This window comes from Agelaius phoeniceus, chromosome 1, assembly GCF_051311805.1.
Source record: "Agelaius phoeniceus isolate bAgePho1 chromosome 1, bAgePho1.hap1, whole genome shotgun sequence".
NCBI classification, from domain to species: Eukaryota; Metazoa; Chordata; class Aves; order Passeriformes; family Icteridae; genus Agelaius; species Agelaius phoeniceus.
Window position 1 is genome coordinate 140,534,110 of NC_135265.1, and position 26,475 is coordinate 140,560,584.

Consider the following 26,475-nt stretch of genomic DNA (forward strand, 5'->3'; position numbering starts at 1 on the left):
TCTACTTTAATAACTCTATAGTACTTTCAGATAAACTTTGGGGTTAACTAGAATATGAATGGTAAAAAAAAACTTTCCTAAGATTTCTCTAGCACAATTTTTCCCCCTTTTTTCAGAACATTACTTTTACACATCATGATCGGGACTATTTTTTCATTTTTTTTTAACGTATTTTTTGCCTTTTAAAATGTTTTATGTCTTATTTTGGTTAACATTTTAGACAGCTTAGTCAAAAACACTTAACAAAGTAAAACTAACAAAGAAAAGTATAGCATGCTTTGAAAAGTCTGTCTGTTAGATGCAGTTCTTCTTACTGCCCTTCTAATGGAGCAGTTTTCTTAGATTCTTACAAAGAATTCTGATTTCTTTCTAGGACCTTACTCATTGTAAATGTAATGTACAAAATTCCATACTTCTCTTTGGGGGTTATTTTACTGAGCTTCCCTCACTTGTGCTAGTTACATGACTGATGGTAATTTTAAATGTTGTTTAGACATCTCATCAATGAAAACTACATGAAAAGGCAGCAAAAAATGTGATTTTTAACCAATACTTAAACTCAGAGGAAAGATATGCACATTTCTCTTTTTTGTTGATTGGTGAGCTAACTCCAAGTTTTCACATTTCTTGAACTCGTGACTCTATCCTCTTCATCTCAGCTGTACAACACCTAACACTTATTTCTTAATTCCTTCTTCTTTCTCAATACCTCATGGCATCTAAACATCCTGATAAAACAGATATGTTGATGTTCTCTCCCTTATTTACCAAAAGTCAGTGCCATTATTTCATATGGGATACACTCAGCAACTTCTGGAACAATAGTTTTGTTCAGTTCTGCATATTAGTATTAAATCTCAAATAAAGATAAAAGATAAAATATGATTAAATTTTTAAAGGGCTGTAAGACTTCATATTTTTCTGTTAATTGTGATATGACCAAACGATGTTAATTCAGTTCATTGGAGAGCACCTTTATAAAGTGCCCCTATGAATTAAATGCAAAAATGAAGAATGAAGTTTATTTGATTAATAAGGCATAAGGTAGTGTGGTTCCCAAAAATGGCTAATATTAGATGAGCTTTCAGTAAAGGCAGATGGATAGAAGAAAATAGCTTTTTTGGTTAGTGTGTACATTAAATGTCAACATTTGCACTTCCCAAACAATAATATTAAGAATACCATTCATCTCTTCTTTTAAGAGAAAGGCTGCACTTCACTTACTGTATCTTTGTCTGAATTAAAAAATAATCCATCAGATTGAGCAGATCATGAAACAAATAATTGATTTAGAATTATCTACATTTGCATTACATGTGGTTCAGAGAATTTTCCTTGGACTATATCTGCTCTAGTCCTCTGGGCCAAATGCCATCATTTCTTATATGGTTTTAAGTTGTCAAAAAGATCTGTCATTAATTTTGACTACCTTTTATCTAAAAGGAGATGAAACATGTTTTGTGCACCTAGTTGAGCTTCTCAGTGTGCTTCCTCTGAAAGGAAGCTAATTTGTTCATGGTAAAATCACTCAGCACATTTAAGAGAAGGAAGATCTGAACCAAAATTCCAATGTGAACACATCCTTTGATGTGTTAGCTGGGGAATATTTATCCCAGTTTTACTCAACTCTTTTTCATACAAAAATACTGCCTTAAAATGCTAATGAGTCATTGTTGGCAGCCTGTTCCTCGTAAAGGAAAAATCAGTTATCCATCAGCTCTAAGAACAATGCTGTCCATGGAGTCAAAAAAATAGCAGACATACCACCTGGGGCAAAGCAACCATGTAAGCTAACAGCAAAGAATGTTCAGGTACATTAATTTATCAATAGCATTTTATATATTTTCTCAATCAGCTTCCAGCAAATGAAAGGTTTCCATGTCTATGTAACCTCTGAAGTGTAACCTCTCTGCCACTATTTTCATACTTGAAACTTCTAGAAAACTATATAAGCCACTACCTTCTTCATCTTCACTGTTTTTAAATCTCTTTTTTAAACTCTTGGTATTTCAGTTAAGGGGGATTCTGCATCTCTAGTGTTACTGAATTAATATATCTGGAGTTAGCCATATGCTTCTCTTTGTTCTTCAGTACCACTGTATAATAATAACTAGACTTTCAGATTAGGTATATGATGTTTCATCTTTAAAGAATTATTCAGCTGTTTCAAGGAATTCAGCAGAGAACTTCCCTCTGTGGGCCATGGATTAAAAAAAGATTTAAAATAACTTTACCATTCATCCTGAACAGTTTTAGTACAGCTTGAACAGCTGTAAAAATGAGACTCTTCTGAAAATAGCAAGAGAAATGCCCACCCTGTTTTGTCCAGAACTGTGCCTTCTTATATCTTTTTATTAAATGGAAGCCCTGTAAAGAATAAAAAAAAAAAAAAAGAAAAAAAGCCAGGAAATAATTCTTCCCTTTTCAGCTGAGGTCATCTTGACAGGTTAATTAACTTTGTTGAATAATAAATAACATAAATATCTGTTTTCAATAATACATTGGTATGTAGATTTGTTTCACTACTGTGCTCATTTTTGACACTACTGACAACTAAAGTAAGTACAGGCATGTTTTTTGCCATTTAATGCAAAGATTCTGCATTCATTTATTCCTGTTCTCATAGAACAACCTGCAGAAAGGAAATCTCATTTGCAGCTATGGTTTCAAAGGTTCTGACACTAAGTTATTATGCTCATTCTTCATTGCTAGAACAGGATTTCATGTCAAATTAGGTAATTTATTTGGTGGTCACAGGTTATTAATATCCTTCATTCCCACTCTTTGACTAATTTTGTTTTTTAATAATATTTCATGCAATTATTCTTCTCAAGTTTTGCTAGACTGGAAATTGAGAACATTATATTTCTTATTTCTTCTCTCAAATCTGCTACTCGGTAAAACCTTCACATTTAGTCTCTTTTAATACTTTTTTTTGTAATTTTCACTTGTCTTTGCAAAAGTGGTATATTTGATTCAGTATTACAAGTTACAGGTTATATTCAGACCCATGGGTCTCATCTGAATTCATAGAAATGCTACAAAAATCTTTTACATCTATGTCATAGAAAAAAATGGAACTACAACTAGTCTTATGGTACAGCAAAAAAATAGAGATATTGACAATGGACAAAGTTGTCAAGAAAACACTCCAGAATAGCTTAGCTGAATGTAGTCTAGAATCCTAACTTAGTGGGACGTCAGCTATTTACTACCAGGGCATTAGAATTTACTTATTTGTCACAAAGCCCTTACAATAGGAGTTTAAATGAAAGTCCTGAGAAACAATTACCACCAGAATTGATATTTAAAAATACCAGAATATATAGCAATAAATATAAGCATATCTTTAATCTATATTGATCATCTTGGAATTATTTTCATAGATAGCTTAATAAAAAATGCTAAAGGTAAGAATTCTACTAAAATGTATGAGAAAAATAAATAAACACCTTACTTTTAGAAGAAATGAAAAAAAACCCAGAATAGAATTGAAGTAAGTAATAATTTCTCTTTTAAATACAGGTGTTGATAATGATAGATGTTTTTTGATGGTTTGAGAGGTGTTTTGTTTTTTCTTCCTCTATGCTTTTTTTTTTCCCTCTTGATATTGGAGAAGTAATTCTAGCTGCTACTATAAGTTGAGGTCTTAATTTCCTCTGGCAGAGAGCATCTCTATGGTTCTGTAAAATAGAGTGGAAAATTAAAGCAAAGAATAAAAGTTCTGGATAATATTCATGATTCTCTAACTTTTTTCAATCTTAGGGAATTTACTTATTTGCATGAATAAGTGGAAATTCTAGTAAAGTTCTCCAACAGTCTCTTGACAGGAACTATGTACACCATTATTTCAACTTATCATAGAAAACATAGAGAACTGCTTGCCACATTCACCTACATAACAGTTGTCAGGTTTTGGGGGTTTTTTTTGAAAATAAAACAAATAATGCTGAACCCATAATTTTGGGGTATTGGATTGTTTTGGTGTTGGGATTTTTTTGCCTCTTTTTTTTTTGTTTGGTTTGCTTTTAATGGTTTTTTATATATCCCTCAGTCACACTAAACTTCTTCTGGAAAGCAGAGTAAATACTGGCAAAAAAATCCTGCAAATCCTCACGTTTTGTTTGTTTGTTTGTTTTAATCTCTTTTTTAGATTTGAGATAAAAAATGTGTCACAAGTCTAGTGTATCCTGTTTTTAAATGATATTTACTTACTTAACATTTTCACTGATTGATTTAGAATTCTGTTTTGACAGAAGTACAGTTTTACAACATAGCATTAAAATATTCTTAATTAATTCAGGTTTATTTCTCAGTTTGGAAATGTTAAATAGGGATAGAAGTAGTCTCTACTGTTTTAAAATCATGTTTCGTTACTAGTAGTGGGAAGTTCACAATCAGTCATGCAATATAGTTAGCGCTCCAAAGGTATAACTGTTACACAGAGTGGGAGGAAATAATCAAGACAGAGGGATTTGAAGAAACAGACTCATAGAACAGCCCACGTTGGAAAAAATTTGAAAAATCATCTGATCCAACATTTCATGGCAAAGGAAGCTGGGATGGGATTACCTAGCAACCTGTTTAGTCCCATTTTGAAAACATCCGGTGATGTAGACTCCAATCACATCTCTGAATAGATTGTTCTGGGGAATTCTTGTTCTTACAGTCAAAGAATTCTTTCTTATGTAATGATGAAACCTTTCCCAGTGCAGCTTGCACCCATTGCTCTTCCTCCTCTCCATGTGACTCCATGTGAAGAGAGAGCGTCCAATATTTTCCTAGCCACTCTCTAAGTACTGGAATGCTGTGATGAGCCCCACCCCACCTCAGCCTTCTCTTCTTCAGGAACTAAGGCCTTCAGCCTTTCCTCATAGGAGAGGTTTTTCACCCTTTGATTATTTTCATAACCTGCCTTTGCAGTCTGTCTGAATCTTTCTGCATCTTTCATGTGCAGCCTGGCAAGCACTGGATAGAGTGGGATGATCACATCTCTACCACTGCTGATAATGTTTCTGCAGACGCAGCCCAGGATCCATTTTGCTTTCACTGTTGCAGCCACACACTGCTGACTCACAGTCAGCTTCTTGTCCACCAAGACCCTCAGGAGCCTTTCAGTGACGCTGCTCCCCAGCCAGCACACAGATCATGGCCTGTTCTGGGCTCTTTGGTTCTGTCATCCCAAGGGCAGAATCTTGCAGGTGTTTCTGTTAACCTCAGAGAGTTCTTTCTCACTTGCTCTTCCAGCCTGCCCAGATCTTTCTGTAAGATGTCTCTTCCTTCTCACATGTCTGCCTCACCTCACCTCAGTCTGGTGTCATCAGCAAACTTGGTGAGGCTGCTTTCAATCCCATCATCCAGATAATTTATGAAGATATTTGATGTCATGGGGCCCATTACTGATCCTTAGGGAACCCTGTTGTGATTGATTTCCAGCCTGAGTGCAAACCATTGATCACCACTCTTTTAGTGCAGCCTGTTAACCCATTCCCTACCCATCTTGAAGACCACCCACCCAATCTGTATCTTGCCCTTTTGTGCAGGAAAAGGCTGTGAGAAATGGTGTTGAATACTTTGCTGAATTTCAGGTAAGCAACATCCACTACCCCTCTCCTTGTATATAATAGATGCTGAAGAAAGTCAAAGTAAAAAAAGAAAATAAAGAAAAAAAGAAACTCAAAAGTCAAAGAAGTCAAAACTAGGGTCTGACAGGTTTATGACAATGAAAGGAAGTAGACTAAGAGGATGGGATTTTAAAATTACTTCAAATTTTCTGGAATGAGACTGGGATATTACCGCAAGACATACAGATGATTTGTAATGAATTTTCAGCTTCAACCTGTTGAAGTTGTATGGGTTTTGTTAAGTCCATGGACAGTTGCAGAAACTCCACTGTGATGTCATTTGTCTCACATGTTGAATTACTTCAGTTTTATTCTCTCTGCATAGGAAACAGAGATTGACCTTTCTAGTGAAGTATTCTGCTTCCACTATGCCATAAAGCAACACTAAATTCTTAATTAGGAACCAAGCCATATATTTTAATTAAATGCAACTAAAAAAATATTCCTTGAGCATGATCTGAATCACTGCAGACTGTCTGGTTGGATTTCAATAGAAGCTAATCTTTACCAGCTCAGTTTTTAGTCCTCATCTGGTTAGTCCTGTTTATAGTCAGAAATATGAGAGGATAGGGAAATTAGTTCCTTTGGATCATGTTCAAAAAAGTCTACTACATGCTGAATGGATTATGAATTTCTTAAAAAATCAAGAAATTCTCTGGCAAAAATTTTTTAAACATGTTATGCCATCTTATCCTAGAAAGCACAAATTTCATGTATACCTGTTTTTTACATAAGACTGAGGGAAACAGGGAGGGAATGAAGAAGGGTTAATATAACTTTGAACAGTACCAGGTTTGGACTCCTGATAAATACACAGAAGTCAAATTGGAGTCATCAATCTAATATATGTGGAGGTTCATATACTACTAATACTGAATTGGTAAATTCTGATAGTTTTATCATGTTTCATACAATGAAATACAATACAAAACTTGGGTTGTAAAAATATGTAAGATTTTCTTTTTTTCTTTTATTTTTTATATTTCTAGCCTTAAATGAATGAGGCAAAATGCAGAAAAATGCATCAGGGTACTAGAAGCATTTAAAATTTCAAAGAAAAAAACAGCCTGGTTCCATAGGGCTTTTCTTATCAGCAATTCCATGCTTTGGAGATTTGTTTGTTGGGGCTATTTGAGGAAAATTAGAAGACAAAAGGAGAGCAGAGGAATTTGGGTGGCTGATGGTTTGGTTTTATTTCCCTAAAAAGTACTAGCTGAAACACTGCTTTTCTGCTTTTTTTGGTTTTTTTGCTTGTCTTACTCTTCTTTTGGCAGTGAATTCTCTACAATATGTCACAGTCTTCATGAAGTCAACTATTCTTAGAAGACTTTCCCATTACCATATTTTTTGCTGAATCACAGTGCCCACTTTCCAGAATTCATTATGAAAAATAGCAACTACACAGTTTGTTGTTTTTTCCCCAGCCTCTCTGCAGGCTAAATGTCTCTTTATGACTTTCATAATGAAAATACAATATTTCTCATATATTGATAATACAGAGGAAAAGATTAGGCCTAGGCATAGACAGATTTTTGGTTGCCATTTGGCTGCTGTAAGATGTGGCGGCTGTGCTGACTGCCTTCAACCAAAGGATGTTAATCTCTTTGGGATTCCACTGGGAAGGAGAGAAAGAATGGAAAACATTACAGAGAGTAAAATTCCAGCAATAAATTGTTCAAGTTTTGGCGTTTTTTTTAATTGTACAAAGGCTATATTTATAATGTCCACATGGATTGATATCTATGATATTTCTATTATTTTTATTTATGTGGAATTTTTCTATTTAGTTAAATATATGATGTTTTAAAGTTTCCTTATTCATTTAATCATAACCAAAATAAAACTAAGGTAAATAATACATATTTTTTTACATGTTATAATAAAAAGGAATTATTCACATTTTAAAGGAAATTTGATGATATATATGACGTTTAATCTCTTTGCTACATCGTCTTTTTGTAAGTTTTATATGCATATAATTATACCTATGCATATGCATGACTGCAGTTTTCACCAAGCTAATAAAAATAAAGCTTTGAATTAGGTCAATAAAGAACCTTAAAAGATATTCAGCATTTCTTTGTTTTAGTTAGGAGGTTTATTTAAAGTTTCTATGACATATTTACTGATTTTTTTTTTTTTCTTTACTATAAATAAATCTAGCTGGTCACTGTGGTATCCCAGATCTTATAGTCAATGGACAAGTAATAGGAGAAAATTATGGCTATAGAGACACAGTTGTTTACCAGTGCAGCCCTGGTTTTCGGTTGATTGGCTCTTCTGTAAGAATATGCCAACAGGATCACAACTGGTCTGGCCAACTTCCATCCTGTGTGCGTAAGTAAGCATGGCAGAACATACTGATTGATGTTACAGGAATATCTGTGTCAAACAAGATGAGGATTGAATGCTCCTCAAAAGTATGGAGCCACATAAAATCTGTGATTCATCTATCAGGTGACGTTTAAGTGTTGTCACCTAAAATGTCCGCTGCCTCTTTTTGGTGACTGAATACCTGCTGTTTTGGATATGAAAATTCTTCAGAAAGTGATGGTATTTATGAATGCCACTACTCAAATATGAAACTGGCATTATGACCTGTAGTGGCTTTTGGAAATATTTAATGTGTATTTACTTTCACTCTTTCAGTTAAATAAGTAAATACTGTTGAAGTAAACTGTCAACACTGAAGATTAAAATGTTTTCTTTACCAAATTTATTTTTCTTCTTCTTCCTCACAGAGGTGCTGTTACTTTGATTTGTGGTTTTGGTGCTCTTTTGAGTGAATATTGTGCTTTGTTAATGAGATTTCTTTCTCATGATAAGTGTGTCAAGCTATCACATGAAAGACCTTTAAGTAATAACATAAAATGATGTATTTAATTTAGGAAAATTTGAGATTTCTCTAAGCACTTTAGTAAATTACCAGTATTTTACAGGTAATATTAGTGTATTGAAACTGTATTAATCTGCCTCCAAATATCCTATAGCTCTATCTTTGAAGCAGAAATTCTCTTAATGCCAAGTCATAGCACAGAATGTTAATTCATTTATTCTGTGATATTTTAATATTTCTTTTTAATTACTGATTTACCTTTTTTTTTTTACCAACAATTTGTTACAAAATAGAATAAAATATTTGCTAAGTGTTTTTGGATCATTTTGTGAATATTAATTTGTGTCCAATTTTCCTTATTTTTCTTCCATCTGGTTTTTGTAGGCACAGAAAATAAACTTTACCTTCTTTAGATAGATTTTTTATAAACATTAGAAAAATTTCACTATGCCAATAATCCTGTTTTTTTTTTCAAACAAAAGTTATAAATTTATAGCCTCACTAAGTATTTAGGCCACAAAGATAAAATATTGAGTTGATAATAAGACAAATTTGTAAGAAATACCTGAGGAACTAATGTAGTGAAATATTTCCTTTCAATTCCCGACTATGCATAATGAAAATCTGGTGCTTGCTTTACTCCTTCTTCTTCAGAAGAGTTTTCTTTGTTTGCTTTCATTACTGCATGTCAAATTCTGTTCAGTTTATTTAAAAATTTAATTAAGTTCTTGAACATGAATACATAATGGAAAATACGCAGTATCTTTATAATATCCAAACTTGAAAATGCTATTATATAATTATTATCTATTGTATAATAAATAATGAAAAGTGTTAACATCTTGTTCTGGTTTTGGATTTTTTTTTTTGACTGGTTCTATGCTAGCTGTCAGCTGTGGTCACCCTGGTAGTCCTATTTATGGAAGAACAAGTGGAAATGGTTTCAATTTCAATGACGTTGTGACATTTTCATGTAATACTGGGTACGTTATGCAAGGACCGACCAAAGCTCAGTGCCAAGCTAATAGGCAGTGGAGCCACTCACCTCCTATATGCAAAGGTAAGAAAGCAGCATTTACAGGTTTCTAACTAAATGCTGTAAAATTAAGGCTGAAAAATAAACAGAGGGTAAAGGAGCACAAGACAAAGTGATTCCTTTCTCACCAACAGAGAGACTGGTTAACTAACATAATAACCTTACTAGTAAAGACTTTTCGTGATGCTATGATTTTTTACAGTCATGCTGCCAGGATAACAGTTGCAGAGAAACTTTCTTATGTGTCTGTAGACTGTGTTGCTTTTTAAAAAGTTGTCTCTACTAGTTACTGAAGCAAAATTATGGAGAGATAATTAAGAGCTTAAAGCCTGAAATAATTTTCTCTGCATTTTTAGACAATATAGTTCTAACAGACACATAAGAAAAGCTACTTTTCTTCCTTTTACATTTCCATTGTGCTTCACAGAACATCTTGACTTTGAAAATTTCTATTCTAATTTATTACGTTGTCCATTTGTGCTCATTCTCAATGCTTCTAGATATTCTTTCACTTAGAAAAATAAATCTTTCACTTAGAAAAATAATAGCATGATATGAGTCCTATTTAATTTTTCATAAACAGTTTTAGGAAGGTTTTGTCATCCCTATCTTTTTTTTTAATTTCTATGTGTTTTTAAATAATTGGTTTTATTTAGAAAAATGTACTTTTTGCTGTAACTTGCATGTACATATACAGAAATTCTAATGATTGTTCTTCAGCATCTTCTCTGCAGCTTCTCTGTATTTTTATCTGTGCATAAACTAAATAATGTATTTTTATAGGAGTTTTATTGACTGTATTTTCTTTTCAATAGGTGTTCTCCACTTTCATTTGATTACTTTCCCCTAAGCGATACTGCCAAATAGTTTACAGAACTGAAATTTACAAGGAACTCTTTGTTGATGAGAAGACATTATTTTCTAAATTTACAGTACTAAACATGTACCATGTGTTTAGGATACCTACTTTATCTCATTTTCAATCCAGTTGCTATCAGTCACCTTGGTATTCTCGTATTGCAGAGTAATGTGCCAAAGTGCTGACAGCTTATTGGCATGTAGGGATTGGTAAATAAGTTGATCAGATTGCTCTTTGAAACTTTATACAGTCCTGAAATTGTATATTGGTTTGGGGAGAGATTTTAAAAACAATAAGTAATAATCTTGAATTGGACATCATTAATCATGTCAGCAATGTGCAGTGAAATTCATTCTAATATGATTTTGTTTTATTTGCTTTGAAGTTAAATAATAATAAAATGTTACCTTGCATATTTGTAAACTACCAAAAGTGCAATATTATGGAAAGGCTGCACTCTGTTGTGAAGTTTTTCCTTTTGTCCCATAAATTTTTCCTGTAAATTTCAGTGCACTTGCTGTTATGCTATTAACAACTTTATTAAATGTCTAGCTTCTTAGCCAACCATAATAATTGTGCAAAACTATTGAAATGGTCAAAGTTCCTTGTATTTTGTTTCAAGTGCTCACTACTCCTGAATAATGAACAAATTGTTTTCATTACTTTAAATATATGCTTAGTAACAGGAACATGGACAACATTCTCAGGCCCATGGTGTGATTCTTAGGGCTGTCCTGTGCAGGGTCAGGAGCTGGACTTCAATGATCCTTGCAGGGAAATAAACAGAAAAAAAAGACAGAAATGTAGCTCAGGCTTTCCTCCAGGAAAAGAAAAATATTCAATATTGACCATCAAAGTAGCTAACAAATTGTTCTGTCCTTTACTGTTAAAGAAGTCAAATACAAGCTGAAAGCTATTTTTGTCCTTAGAAAAGGTATGTTTTCTAGGCCTGTAGTATCAATATTTGAGACCTGCTAGAAGAAGCACACAAGCAGGCAAAAAAATTTAGAATAGTGGCTAGAGAGGACATGAGCCATAAAATGACTACATTAAGTGATTTAGGTAGGAAAAAGGATCTTGAATTTCATCTGGCAATACCATTTTTCCTTTGCAGATTACAGAGCTTTTCAGCATATTTTAATAATTTCATATACAGACATCCATGCATAGTTATCTCTGAATCCAATAAATGTGAATGCAGGGTCCTGTACCTGGGGAAGGAAGAGTAACTCCAGTAACCCCATGCACCAATAGAGGCTGGGAGTGGAAAGCAGCTCTGCAGAGAAGGACCTGGGGGTCCTGGTGGACAGCAAACTGTCCACAAGCCCAGCAGTGCCCTTGTGGCCATGAAGGCCAGTGCTGTCCTGATGTGCATTAGGAAGAGCATTGCCAGCAGTCAAGAGAGGTGATCCCACCCCACTACTGCGCCCTACAGTAGAGCTCAGTAATGGGGTGGGATCATCTGGAGAACCTGGAGTGTGTCCAGCTGAGCGCTACAACAATTATTAGGGACTGGAGCATCTCTCTTACAAGGACAGGCTGAGGGAGCTGGGCCTGTTCAGTCTTGGGAAGGGGTGACTGAGAGGGGTCTTCATGACTGTCAGGAACTGAAGGGAGGGTGTCTGGAGGATGGAGCCAGGCTCCTCTTGGTGGTGCCAAGTAAAAAGATGAGATGCAATGGATAGGAATTGATGCAAAGGAAATTCCACCTGAATACATATGCAGACATATAGATTTGCACACAGGTGTGTGCAAGTGCATTTATATAAATATGCAATTGATTCTAAGGATATGGGGATAGTAATTTTTACAGGAACTTTTGTTTGCTAGAAAAAAAAATTATTCACTTTGAATAAGTGATGACATGTTTCCTTGACAAGAGGAAACCATATGAAAACTGTTAAAATAATCTTTATGACCCCCAAAATAAGTATTATACTGAACTCGTTGGTAGCTGTAAGACACAAAAAAGGGGGAAAAAATCCATATTCAGAAATTTTCAAAAATATAACTTTTGAAGTGCTAAGAACTCAAAAAATTCATCAGTATTCTTAACCATTAAAGTTGACCTCTATTTTTAAAAGCTCTTACCCACTTGTTGGGATATGTTCTTATTCTGTCAGGTTCACCAGTCTTACCTAACTGACCTTGTGCCCTTTAGCTCAAAACACCTGTCTTAAAGGTGATCCATTATCAAAATGTCGGTATAGGAACATAAGTATGTTTGCATTTCTGTATGGGTTAGACCAAAATCACATCTAGCCCCAAAATACATTTCTATTTCTGGACAATAGTGTGTGTTAAGACAGGAATGTAAATTCATTTTATTGGTATGTTCAGTAACTTTTAGTGGCCAATAATTTTACAGTATTACCACACTATAAAGAAGCATTTCTTTTTATTTGCTCCGGGTTTAACATCTTCTGGCTTTAGCATTTTGTTGTTTCAGTTCTTCCTAATTCACTACCATTATATAAAAAGTTAGGGTATATAAAACCAGCACCATATTGGATATTTCTTATACAAAGAATAGGAGACCATTTTAGGAGACTGTATTGTTATGGCTTTCAAGTCTGTGCTCTTTTTCTTTTCAGTGGTCAATTGTTCTGATCCTGGAATTCCTGCAAATTCTATAAGAGAAAGTAAAATTGAACATGGAAATTTCACATATGGCACAGTGGTATTTTATGACTGCAACCCTGGATATTTTTTGTTTGGCTCTTCAGTTTTAATTTGTCAACCAAATGGCCACTGGGACAAACCTCTACCTGAATGCATTAGTAAGTAGATAATGAGTTTGTTTCTACAAAGAATGTGGACTAGACGAGGTATTATTTTACACAACATTATCATCAGTCTCATGACAGGAATTCTAATAATCACATTTATATACATTTGTGTGTGTCCAGTACTGATGGAGGGTCTCAGTAGCTGCTGAAATAGCAGTTATATTACTCTTGTATGTAGCAAATAGCATAGAATACTTATGAAATGCAATAGCCAAACAGACATCTCTGGATGCTCCAGCATAATAATCCCTGACAGCAGAGATGCAAGGTCAAAACCTGTCCATTGACTTCACCAGTAATAGCACTGTAGAACACCTAAGATGTCCTCTGGACAGTGTCCTCTGTTTACCACACTAATAGAGGTACCTGAACATCATACTCATACACAACCTATTCACTAAGGCAACTGCATCAACACATGTAGGTTATTTTTATTCTGGTTTGTCATGAACAACTTTCTAACTGTGATGCAGATATAGCCAGAGATGTTTCTTAGACTTTTAATTCGCTGAGACATTGATTTACCTGGTCCTCTATTAGTCTGTGGAAAGAGTTTCATTTAGGATCAATATTTTTCCCTGAGAAAGGCTTCTTTTCTAGACATTAAAAGGAAAACAGCCTAAAGGTTACTTATTCAGGAATCATGGACTGATATTTGCAATACTGTAGCTATTTCTTCTAAGGAGGCTTCACTAGTTCTACTATCACCTCTCAAAAAAACAAAAAAAAATAACCTTTTTTTCTTATTAGTGATAAAAATTTCAGTTATGGAACTTGTCTCTTTCTTTGATGGGATAAGCTTGATTGCAAGTCACAGTTAAACCTAAAACCAAAGTGTCTGTTGGTCACAAGTTAAATTTAAAGGCAACATTACCATTTCAAAAAGAGAAATATTCCTTAATAGTAAAGTATCCCAAAACGGAAATTAATTTAAAGGTAAAGTTACAAAGATTTCTGCCTTCCAAATTTGTATTTTAATCTCTTAGTCATTTTTATCTGAATTGTCACAAGTAATTTAATAATGCAGCCTTTATTCTTCTTTTAAAAGAACTTTGGTAGTAAAAGGGATATATATATACTTTTGAAAGGACATATTCTGCTTTATTTGTGTCATTTTTATAGAGGGGTCAATGAATTCTACCTAAGTGGTATCCATGGTATTTTGTAATCATAAGCTTACCAGAAGTTTTTAAGAGCCTTTTTTTTTTAAGAGCTTCTGGAGTGTTTTGCAAATTATTGCTGTAATGAAACTCTTTACAATGGTGTGTATTGATAGCGCAAGGAGTAATGGTTTAAACTAAAAGGAGTTTGTTTAGATTAGATATAGAGTTGTTTTTTTTGGTTTTGGTTTTGTTTTAATGAGGGCGGTAAAATAGAAAAGAAGAAAATTAGTATTTGAAAAAAAAAAAAAGAAATTCAATCAACTTCTCATATGAAATCCCAGCCTGAAAACATTAATATCAAATTAAATTTTGTAGAATGCATAATCATATAAAGGGTAATATTAAGGCTGCTATAATTTTAAAGTCAGTTATTAGGGATCCAAGACTGCTAGATATAAATGTAAAAAGAAAAGTGTGTACAGGAAAGCCCAAAGATAGAAACTGTAAGGTACCAGTATGAAATTAACTATGTCCTTATGACATCTGAATAGGGCAAAAGAATCAATCAAGAATACTACAGATAACAAAATATTCTGAAAAACTGTGAATGTTCTTCAGAGGATAAAGGTCTCATTTTTTTTGAATCCTGCATGACCAACATGCCTTGTTCTTGATGATGTTCTAAGTTTTCATTCTCAGCAATTATCCATAACTGATAGTAGATTTTAGTTAGAAGCAATTGATTAAAAAAATGACATACTGACAACAAGTGCTTGTTATATGAAGTTGACTATTCTGGCTGTCTCACTCAAAGTCCTCAAAGCAGAACAGTCACAGGGGTCAGCAACACTATGTAAGAATCAAAGTTGATCAATAGTTTACCATATTCCTAAATCCTTTGTGATCCTGTCACGAATGTTCTGCACCATGAAGGTTGGACCTTTGGGAAAACATGTCATTAAATGCAAATCAGTATATACATAAATTAAAGCTCTAAGACCATAATAATAATTTAAGAAAGAAAAATTGCCATATATGATCTTGGTCTTATGCTGTATTGTACAATCATGGTACTATTGCATGCAACTGAAATGCCATGAAATTGAACACATCTTTGACCCTGATCAGGCTTCTGATCTGGATTTTTCTTAAATAAAAAAGTCCTGCTGAAAAAAGTATTTAATGTGATGAAATTTTCATAAAAACTACAGTTGTATGATTTAGCAGCTGATTCTACTACACTAATATTTGCAGATCTAATTTGTGGGTTTCATGGTACATAAATACAAATATCTCTGGCAAAGATAGTCTACATACCATGGACAGATGTAAGATAAGAAATCAAACATCAGGCCTAGATTCATTTTGTGTACATAGTGGATTGATTTATGAAATTTTTTTTTAATGCATTTTTGTGCATTTCCCAAACTCAATTTATTTAGCTTGCTTTTAAATTAACTCCTTGTCCTGAATTATTAAAAGAGGGACGAATTTCTGCATATTCTCTACCACAGCAGTGACTTTGGCAGATACTGTGTTCCTGTATTTTTTCTCTGAAGAGTATAAGGTGTGTGTATGTGTTCATGACATAAAGGTCAACTTAGTGAATGAGTGGTTTTGAACATCTATATATGTATCTTTTTTTGACACCTCCAAACATTTCTTTCATAGCTTTTGGTCCGAAGCATATTTTGCATTCTAATCCCATGATCTTCCCCCTTCCCGCAAACCCTAAAAGTGTTAACCCCTTCACAAAGTTTATGTGTGCAGCTGTAAAAATGAAAACTAAAAATTGTGTGATCAGTGATAATAACCTTCTTTTATCTCCAATAATTATGCATTGTAGTGATTGACTGTGGACATCCTGGAGTTCCTCCGAACGCGGTCCTGTCTGGCGATAAGTACACCTTTGGTTCCACTGTTCATTACACCTGCACGGGGAGACGGTCGCTGTTGGGGCAGGCTTCTCGCACGTGTCAGTTAAATGGACACTGGAGTGGATCTCTTCCTCACTGCTCAGGTAATATATGTGAATTAATGACTGCTTCCTGAAGTGGTTTTAAATAAATTTTGATTTTTTCAGAAGGCCATTTAAAAATCTGAAAAATCATGTATAAAGCTGAATTACCAACTCAGTAGAAATAAAAAAAAAAAAGTAAAACCAAAGTAAGCATAAAGTCTTAGCTAGAAAATAATCCAGAAGAAGTAGACTTTCTTGGTGACACTTAACATGAACAAGAAATTTCACATTCAGTTGACTGTTAATGAAACCAGTTTGCTTTGAAAATATTTTTTTCAAAATATTATATGATTTCTGGCAAGAGTATTAATTTTCACAGTGAAATCTTGCAAAATTGTCTCTTCAAGATGATGGGTTAATTTTCTTATATTTTTTCTTTCAACTTGCAAATGTCTACTGGCTTGATGACACCTCAAATAACTTGATTGTGCAATATATCCATTAGTATAATAAATCCAGGTAGGCTTCACATAATTTCAAGACAGGGTACTCAGTTTTTGAGGGAGCATCATCTAATCCTTGAAATAGTTTAGCCCTCAATGAAGTCAAGATATGTTTTCTGAAAAACTATTGCTTAGGAATATTGTATTTCACAACTTCAATTTGATTCACTTTAAGAGCAGTGATCAAGTGAAAAACAAATCCAAGTCACACACTAATTTGGGATTTGATTAAATCCCTTTTGTTATTGCAAACTATGTAAAAAAATACTGTGATGAAGGTTAACCATGTTATCAGTTTTAATTCTCAGTAAATATTGGTGGAAGTTCTTTCTTGTCCTGCATATGTTTCATAATTTAATTGAAGAAATCAGAGGAGTTTTGAATCTTATTTAAACCAATGTAATTCAGAGAACTTAGACATGTTTAATGGCAGAAAATAATAAGTAAATAATTGACATGTTTTTCTTAGATTACATCTATGACAAAACTAGAAGTGAAAAATAACTGATGTGCTCTACTAGTTTCACATTCAAAATCCAAGATTATTTAGAGTATTGGTAAATAATAGCATCATAGAATGGTGGAAGTCAGAAGGACCTTTACAAATCATCTAGTCCAACCTCTGGTAATAGGTAAGGACGTCTTTCACTAGCATCATAGAATGGTTAGTGGTGGAAGGGACCTGCAAAGATCATCTAATCCTCCCTAACTACAATGAGAAGAGATGTGTTCAACTAGATCAGGTTGCTCAAAGTCCTGTTCAACCTGACCTTGAACACTCCCAGGGGTGTTGCACCCACAAGTTCTCTGGGCAGCCAGTTCCAGTGACTCACTGCACACACCGTAAGAAATGTCTGCTTTGTGCCCAAACTAAACTTAGCCTCTTTCTGTTTAAAATTGTCCCCTCTTCTCCTGTCACCACAGACCTTGATAAAAAGCCACTGTACATCTTTCTTCTATATTTTATGTATTGAAAGGCCTCAATGGGGTCTTCTGGAAGCCTTCTTTTCTTCAGGTCGAACAGCCCAAATTCTCTCAGCCTTGTTGCACAGCAGAGGTGTCCCAGCCCTCAGATCATATTTGTTGAATTCCTCTGGACCTCCTCTAAGAGGTCTTTGTTTCTGTTGTATTGGAAACCTCAGAAATGGATACAGTAGTCCAGGTGGAGCTCTCACATATTCTAAACCTTTCTGGTTTTGTTTTTTATCCTCTCCTGCCCTTATCTCTTCGGTGTAATCAGTTATAAACTGATTATCAGCTGCAGTTTCAGGATACAGAATTTTACATCCCAAGGCACAGACAGAGTTGAAAATAATATGAAATATTAAAATAGAGCTTCTTGGTTAAAATATTGCATTAAATTCTAAAGTGTTGTAAGAATTTTTCAGTATCTGAATCTTCTCCTGCAAACTCTCAAGAAACTAGAATGTGACAAAACCTAGAAAACTGTACACCTAATTCAATCCTTAAACTTTCTATTAAAATAGCAGAAGGAAATTTGGAACAATGAAGCAAAGATCAAGTTCTTATAAATTGTAATTTTAAAGGTATGCACTATAAATCAAACTTTAGTGTAAAATAATCTTATTATCTTATTTATTAAATAATGACATACTTAGGTATTTGCAAATTTGAACTATTTTAATAAAAATTGGTTTTACAGCTAGAATGAATCCATATTTATTTAGGGGGAAATATCCTCTTTAGATAAAATCTAAGGCTAATTATTGTAGTTTTTCATAATAAGAAAAAAAATTAAAATCTAAATAATGAATTGCAAAACTAATTTAAGAAATAGGCAAAAATATCAAGGAATATAGCCTAAACATACACATAAAAATATGAAAGCAGCCCTACTGGAAATAGGACTATTCTATAGTATTTCTCTAATTAAAGTAAATAAGTGTTGAAATATCTCAGATATTATGAGTGAGGTTCATTAATTTTTTTAATTGTTTTTCTACCTACACATAGGAAACTCTAATTAGATCTAATTAATTTTTCTTAATACTTTAAAAAAAATTCCTTGACATAGGAACATTTGAATGTTAATCATAATGAATTGAGTCATAGAGAATGAAACTCTTGCTTTCTTTAATGTTACTGTACCCGACTATAATTCTCAGTAAAATTTTGAGATTTTATTTTCAAAGTTTATGTCTGAAATAGTTTCTCATTATAAAATAATTTGCAGTTCATGATAGAGAATGTCTATATTTTGCATCTAAAATATGTTAAATCATCAGCTTTCATTATTAGCCTTTAAATTTGTTTCTTCATTTTAATGCATATTAAAACATTAAAATTTGTGTGTTTGTTTACATTATTCATAATATATAATATAGAATATTTAACTGAGAAAAGATGCAGCATACTTGTCCTTTTAGTATATGAAAAAGAATTTAAAAAGAAAATGCTAGATCAGTGAACATAAGGTTACTAAATTTTGTAGCATCATCCTTATGACAGTTTCTTGTCACATGACATTGAGCTAGAAGGAATTTTCATGTCCCATTGATATATACTGACATTCATAAACACTTTTCAATCATCATACGCATATCAGATGCAGTCAGAATTTTTTTGCAATGTAGAATTCCTCATAAGTGCAGCAAGGGTTGTAAATAGTCTAAATATCCTCCATTTCATCAAGATTTAATGTCAACTGAGAATTTGTAACACATGTGAGTGAAGGATGGCTCATAACTTAACAGTAAAAAAAAATTTAGTTGAGTCTGCATGAGGTAATAAAAATATGTTCTCTTAGACTTCATCACAGTCTACAACTTTCTCATGAGGGGAAGAGGAGGGGCAGAGATTGATCTCTTCTCTGTGGTGAGCAGTGGCAGGAGCCAAGGGAATGGCATAAAGCTGTGTTAGAGGAGGCTTAGGTTGGATATTAGGAAAAGGTTCTTTGTTGTAGTGCGTTCTTATATTTTGTAATATTTTGAAGTAGTTTGTTTTGTATTCCCATATTTTTCCCAAATGGTTTATCCCAGACTGTACCCCCCCCCCTCCTTTTCCCTCTACTTGTGTTATCCCTTTCCTGGGATGAAACCTCCAAAACCCCCACCCTGGCTCTCTGTCAGTCACCTCGGCATCCCAGCCCCCTATCCAGAAGTTTCGGTCCAAGTTGTCGAGTGATTAGCCAGGGGCTAGGGGTCAGCCCCCCAAGTCCTGCCCCATACGCTGTTTTGTATGTCTATTGCCCCAGCACCCATCCCCCAGAGATACCTATTGGTCAGTAGGATTTTATCTATGTTAGTTTCCTCCCCCCTTTAAATGTGAACTCCGGACATCCCCCGGGGCTCTCGGCAGGAGGCTCCCTGAGGCATAGGAGCTCCTTCGGGACTCCTTAATAAAACCTTGGAATATCCCCTGCTGGGAGCCGGCCCCTTTCTCTTCCACCGACATCTCTGTCGTCTCTGCTGCAGCGAAGGCAACCAGCCTGAGTGCCCTCAGCACCCTCGGGGCACAGAGAGTGTCTCCCCGCAGTCGGCCGTGGTGGGGCTGTCCCCCCACTCTCTGCCGACCCGGGTAAGGCCCAGGGACTTGAGAGGAATTGCAGAGAGACTCAGACAGTTCTTCATCCAGAGGGTGGTTGGGCCCTGGAACAGGCTCTCCAGGGACATGGTCACAGCTCCAGCCTGACAGAGCTCAAGAAGGGTTTGGACAATGCTCTGAGGCACATGGTGTGACTCTTGGGGATGGTGCTATGAAGGGCTGGGAGCTGGACTCGGTGATCCTTGCGGGTCACTTCCAACTCAGCTTATTCTGTGATTCTTTGATTCCATTACATCTGATGTGATTAGTCTTTTAGAAAAATTATTTCTGTAACCTTCAATCAAAGGAGCTGGTGGTTAACCTTCCTAAAATAAAAAGTCTAATAATCTGTAGTAATAATTAGGCATTAGAAAAGAACACATGATTTCCCTTAGAAGAAGAATATGTGATTTCTGTTTGGCATAGCAAATAACCTATTTTCATTTTTTCAACATAAAATTCTTTTAGGCATAATGTTAAATAACTTGCCAAAAACTGAGCTGTTATTATGGAGACTTTACAAGAGTAGAATGATGAGTAGGCCCTGTTCCAATTTTATCATAGTCTAACTAAATACTACTAGAAAATGTTAGCTACAGATTCCCAAAAAAACCAAAAAATACCCTTGATCTATGAATCAATTTTTTTTAATGATTTCAAAAAATATGAAGCAGCCTTTTTTTTTTAACTAGAGGGTTGTTAAGTCACCTAAGTACCTTGGGCATAAATTATTTTTAAAGCTTATAAAAATTTTTTGCTATAATTTGGGACTATTTGCAATTTCTTTTTAAATAGGGCTGGTAATCTGCATTACTGATCTGTGTCATATAATGAAATGGGTAAACAGAGAACAGCCTAACTTCTCAGCCTGTGATTTTGAAGCAGACAGCTAACCCTTTTACCTACTTGAGACTATTTGTTATTTATGAAATAAATTAAATACATAATACCTTGTACTTCTTAAACATAATGGACTAAACCAAGTATTTGCTCATGCGCCATAGTTTTCAAAGCAGAGGAAGCTCCTTCTACTCTTCTGCCTTCACTATTCAGTTCTGAACATACTTTTGTGAGTAGAGAGTTGTGTCCAACCGTTCACAGCATTTTTTAGCATATCCAGTGCTAAGTAAGGCAGCAGAACACTTGTTTTTCTCTGCATGTAAGACTCCAGGATGCTAACTTCCCAAAGAACCCCTCTCCAATGAGTTTGTCACTTTTGGTCTTTTGCATATTTAGAGTTTGCAAATCTGTTTACTATTTCTTTGTAAAAATTACTCTTATTACTTCTATTTAAGCTTAGAAAAAACACAGAAAATCTGCATGAAAGATTATATTAATTCTTTCTACCTGATTCTTGAAATATTTTACTTTTATTTAAAATAGCGTAATTAACTATAAAGTAATGAAGATTTTCTCTCAAGAATATTGACATGTTTGACATATTTTTTGTCTAGAAGACCTTGATTTTATTTGCAAGTTGTTAGAAAAACAGATGGGCTATGAAGAAGAAACCATAACAGTGGAGCTCCAAGAATTCTAGAATTCAACTCTTTAGTATTGAAACTCAGGAATATAATATACCTTCATCTCTTTTTACATAGAAAACTATCTTAAAGTTCTCTAAAAAAAAAAAAAAGTAGATGATTCTAAGTAAATATTAAAAGATTCAAACAAATGAGCTGATGTTCATATCATGTGTTACCTAGAACTTTAAAAGTTCTTATAAAGACTTAGATGTATAATCTTGGATATTATTATTACTTTTTATTGTTATCATTATAACTGTGTTGATTATTCTAACATTTATATTTATATTTATATACAGCAGATAGCATTTAACATTATTAATTTATTTGTATATGAATACAAACATGTTTACCATTAACCCTCTATCTTAGAATTTTCTAAAACATTTATATCTGAGGGAGATTTTAGCTATCAGGCAGTTTTGACCTGATGTTTCAATATTTCTAGAATCCAGAAAAATGCTTCATGTCTGTTCCAACTCTGGTGATATCATAAAACTAAGAAATATTTTATGAACATGAGTTATACACAAGAAAATTGTCTTTGCAATCAGGACCTTGGTTTTCCTCAGAATTCCTTATTTTAAAATGAAAAATTCCCAAGGTTTTGTGCTTGTCTTTTTCTCCCCTATTTTATTTGTTAAGTCTGTTATCAAAATTTTACCATGGAATTAGGGGAATTTGAGAAAATTATAATTACTTTTGTGCAATACTAAAAAGTAAGTAGAAAAAATTAGTGGAGGATCAAGTAATTTTGCATTTATAGGGACTCACACCCACTGATATATATGGGGATTTAAAAAAAATTATATATATTTATGAACTTATTTATAAATACATACAGACATGCTTTATAAATGCAGAATCATAATAATATTTCATAAGTATTCTAATCTTTGTACTCTAAAATCTAGGTGATACAGCTGGTTCTTGTGGTGATCCAGGTATCCCAGGCCATGGGTCTCGGGAAGAAAGCAATTTTAAAATTAAAAGCACGATACATTTCAGCTGTGATATTGGATATATCCTGCATGGCTCAGAAGAAAGAACATGTTTGGCAAATGGAAGCTGGACAGGAAGACAACCTGAGTGCAAAGGTAAATCAAAGATCCAATCAATTTTTAAACTGTGTTTTTAATACTGTTGATCAGAAAACTAATTTTGCATTGCCAGCTTTCTGTTGTGAAGAGGGTGCAATTTTTTTGGACAGAAATTTTTTTTCAAATAAGTTTTTGCACTATAGCGGTGGCTTGACATCGGGTGAAAAAATTTGAAACCAGTTCCTGGCACCAATGAAACTGCATGTTTACAGGTTTTGAGGAAAAAAAATAAATTAACCTTTAGAACTCAAATTTTTGATGAGTATTTTTTCACTTAAAAATCTCAGCATAACCTGATCTTTAATAACAACCACATAACACCTGAATTTCAGACAAAAACCCCAGTTTTTGGAAAATGTCAGTGTCAGGATTTCTTTAGGTTTATTCATCTATGTATAAAAGGTTGGCTTAAAATTTCAATTATTAATACTGTTGACATTGCTTTTTTTCAACAGAAAACAAAATGCTGAAACAAGTTTATTTTTGAAATATAATTCTGGAAATTTCAAGGTAGATGAATTATCATAAAAGAAAGCTATAAGAGGATATTTCTGAAGACTCATTTATTGCCTAATTTACCTTGCTTCAGAATAGGAAAATAATTCCCAACAGATTCTTTTGCAAAATAAAGTGTCTTGAAAAGAGGAGAATAATTTGAGAACGTGTACTCTGAATTTCTACTGTATCGCTGCTGACTGTGTTATCTGTATGAACAAGAACGAGTAATTTAATTTTAAAAATTTGTTTCACAAACTGGTTTTGTAGCGTCCTTTCTGTTGAATGATTGTTAAATTTGCATTACATTAAAAATATAGCATATATATGTGTGTGCGTATATATATATATTTATGCTTTATCGAAAGGGATATGCTTTGCCCAACTCTATCATCTGCTATTTTCCTTTGACCTTATCTATTACAGAAATAAATCAGCTCTTATATTTTAAGCTAGTTTTGATGATATTTCTTTCTTGAAATGATGAATATAGTTCACAGATAAATGTAGGTGTTGGTAGTGCATGCACAGGTATATTGTTCTAGTTTCGGTCATATAGATTAGATGTGTATATATGTAATCAAATAAGAAGGACACATTCAAATTCCCAAGTTGAACATTAAGAACTGGGCTACATCAGGATTCCACCTGCCTGTGATGTTGACTCCATTCAATCCTTTGAATTAGGAAGATTATATTTCATTGATGTTTTAGAAACACATGATTCAAATTAAATCTACAAATATAATTGTCAATCAGATTTTTTTAATAATTGGAAGGGGTTTTCTTTGCAGCTAAACTATCTTTTCACTAATTCAGATTATAAAGCTAAATTTGTAGGTTTTGTTTCTCTACAAACCAAAGGGGAAAAAATAGTAATTCATGCACACAGTTTTTTACTGTACAATGTGCCTTACCAGTAGGTGGTGAAACTTACATTTTTAAGGACAACAGAATGGATTTCTACCAAGTAACATTTCTGGAAGAAGGATTGTTCCTGCTCCATTTTTTCCCATTTCAGAAATCATCTTTACTACATTTTGAAAATATTCTGCATTTTCCTTTATAGCTGTGCAGTGTGGTAATCCAGGAACAACAGCTAATGGAAAAGTACTTCGTATTGATGGGACTACATTCTCCAATTCAGTAATTTATTCCTGCATGGAAGGATACATACTTTCTGGATCATCTGTAAGACAATGCACTGCCAATGGAACATGGTCTGGATCCTTGCCAAACTGCACAAGTAAGACACATTTCTAATGACTAATTTTGTTTTTCCTCTCCTCTGAAAGTAATAAATAAAGTAAAATATAGAAGTCTCATGCCAGTAAATTTTCAGCTTTTTCTTGCATTACTTCCTACATAATTTTGTATGCTAAATAAAAATATAATGCCATGCAAATATGAAGAATATGTTTTTTTAAAGGCAGAGTATAGTAAAATGTGTAGACTGCTGTTTTTTTAAGAGAGTTGTATGGTTACATGATCTACCTTCTTTAATTCTTTACCAGTATATATGTTCAATCTTCTTTATGTTTTGTGATATGACATATCCAGACATTTTTTATTTTAATTGCTTTACTTCCTCTTGAAAAATTAGCAGTATAATATTCTGTTCTTCCAGAGAGTAGAAAATAAAAACCTTGTAATGAACACTTGAGGATTCCTTTCATAGTGACTCCAAGGTTTAAGCTGTTGTCCCATTTTGACATACCATCTTCTCTTTGGCCTCTTCATTAACCTTAAAACTCCTTTGGCTACCCAACTAACAGAAGCTATTACAGCATCTCTAACATTTATAATGAGCACTTTGCAACACTTTATTTTCAAGCCCATCTGTTCCTTCTTTATTACATGTCCTAGTTCATCTTTTAGTAGCAATTATGAAAATTTTACATTTATGTGATGCATGAGACTGCCTATCATTTTCAAGAAACATATCCTTATCAGAGGTATAGCAAACTGTTTTTTAAATTTTGAACACACTTAGAGCAACTCAAATAAAAGCCAAAAGCTAGATCATAAAACTTCTTGTTAAATCCATGTTAAATGAATTTTTGCAGTCATAAAACCTGAGAGAGAGCCCAGTGTTTTTGTTTATTTATTATTTTAAAAATTAAAATGAGAGCCAGATTAATTGTACCAAAGATAAAGGTGGCTTGTGATGTCAATTGCATCTATATTTTTTTCTTGTATTTTAGAATAGCATTTTACTGAAATACATGCCAAACAATCTTCTCAGGACACATTACTCAGGTAGAAACATGAGATTTTAACTTGAAATATGTTGACAGAGGAAGCATAATAGTAAAACAAAGAGAGTGAGATTCAGGATATATCACTTTTGTTTAGTCAAGGTGTTATCACAATTTAGGGGGTTTATAGCTGACACTGTAAGAAGAGAATAGCCTAGATAATTTGATGCTTCTTTACAGGCTGGGAGCCCTGGGCAGCGTACCATCAAACAGGACTGACCCGTGTGCAATGCCATGCAGACCTAGACCATAGCAAGCTATTGTAGGATTTTCTTAGAAAGAAACAACACTTCCATTTCTGCAGCCAAACAGAACCAACATTCTCATGAGAGCTTCTTGTTGCACTGCTCAATAAAAAGCAAGGCCGTGCATTCAGCAAGGTGCAGTCACTGAGTTGAGTGCCTGCAGTGGGTCTGTTGCTGGGAGCTGGCTGGGGCTGTGCCCGGGCAGGAGAGCTGGGGGGCACAGCACAGCTCTGAAGGCCACCCTGGCTGGGCAGCACAGGCCTGGGGCTCCCCACCTCCACCCCATTGGGATTCACTGGCTCTCAGCAGGAAATGCTCTTCTGGTCAGCATCACTGCAACAATTTAAGATGTTTTTCCCTAAAACAGTGAACTTGAGTGAACTGTTCATTCAGTCCAACTGAAATGAAACAAAGATTAGAGGAAAAAGGATAAAGCCATTATCTTTATATTTTAATTCAATCAAAACAATAGTATATCTGTAAAAATTTTGTGGATTATTTCAGTAAAATTTACACATTAAGAATAGTAAATGGAATATTTCAAATAAAGAAAGTTTCAGAGTATTTGAAAGTACATGTGTAAATAAGAAAAATGGTT

General features: G+C 34.0%; 1 protein-coding gene across 3 annotated transcripts in view; it reads left to right on the forward strand.

The window, feature by feature from the left end:
• Positions 1-26,475, forward strand: part of CSMD3 (CUB and Sushi multiple domains 3) — a 594,913-nt gene that overhangs the window by 531,308 nt on the left and 37,130 nt on the right. For all 3 annotated transcript variants that reach the window (XM_077188509.1, XM_077188511.1, XM_077188512.1), the window contains 6 exons: positions 7,788-7,961; positions 9,347-9,520; positions 12,950-13,135; positions 16,094-16,267; positions 22,694-22,876; positions 24,444-24,620. In XM_077188509.1, coding sequence (XP_077044624.1) covers positions 7,788-7,961; positions 9,347-9,520; positions 12,950-13,135; positions 16,094-16,267; positions 22,694-22,876; positions 24,444-24,620 — 1,068 coding nt within the window. The remainder of the gene's footprint in view (positions 1-7,787; positions 7,962-9,346; positions 9,521-12,949; positions 13,136-16,093; positions 16,268-22,693; positions 22,877-24,443; positions 24,621-26,475) is intronic.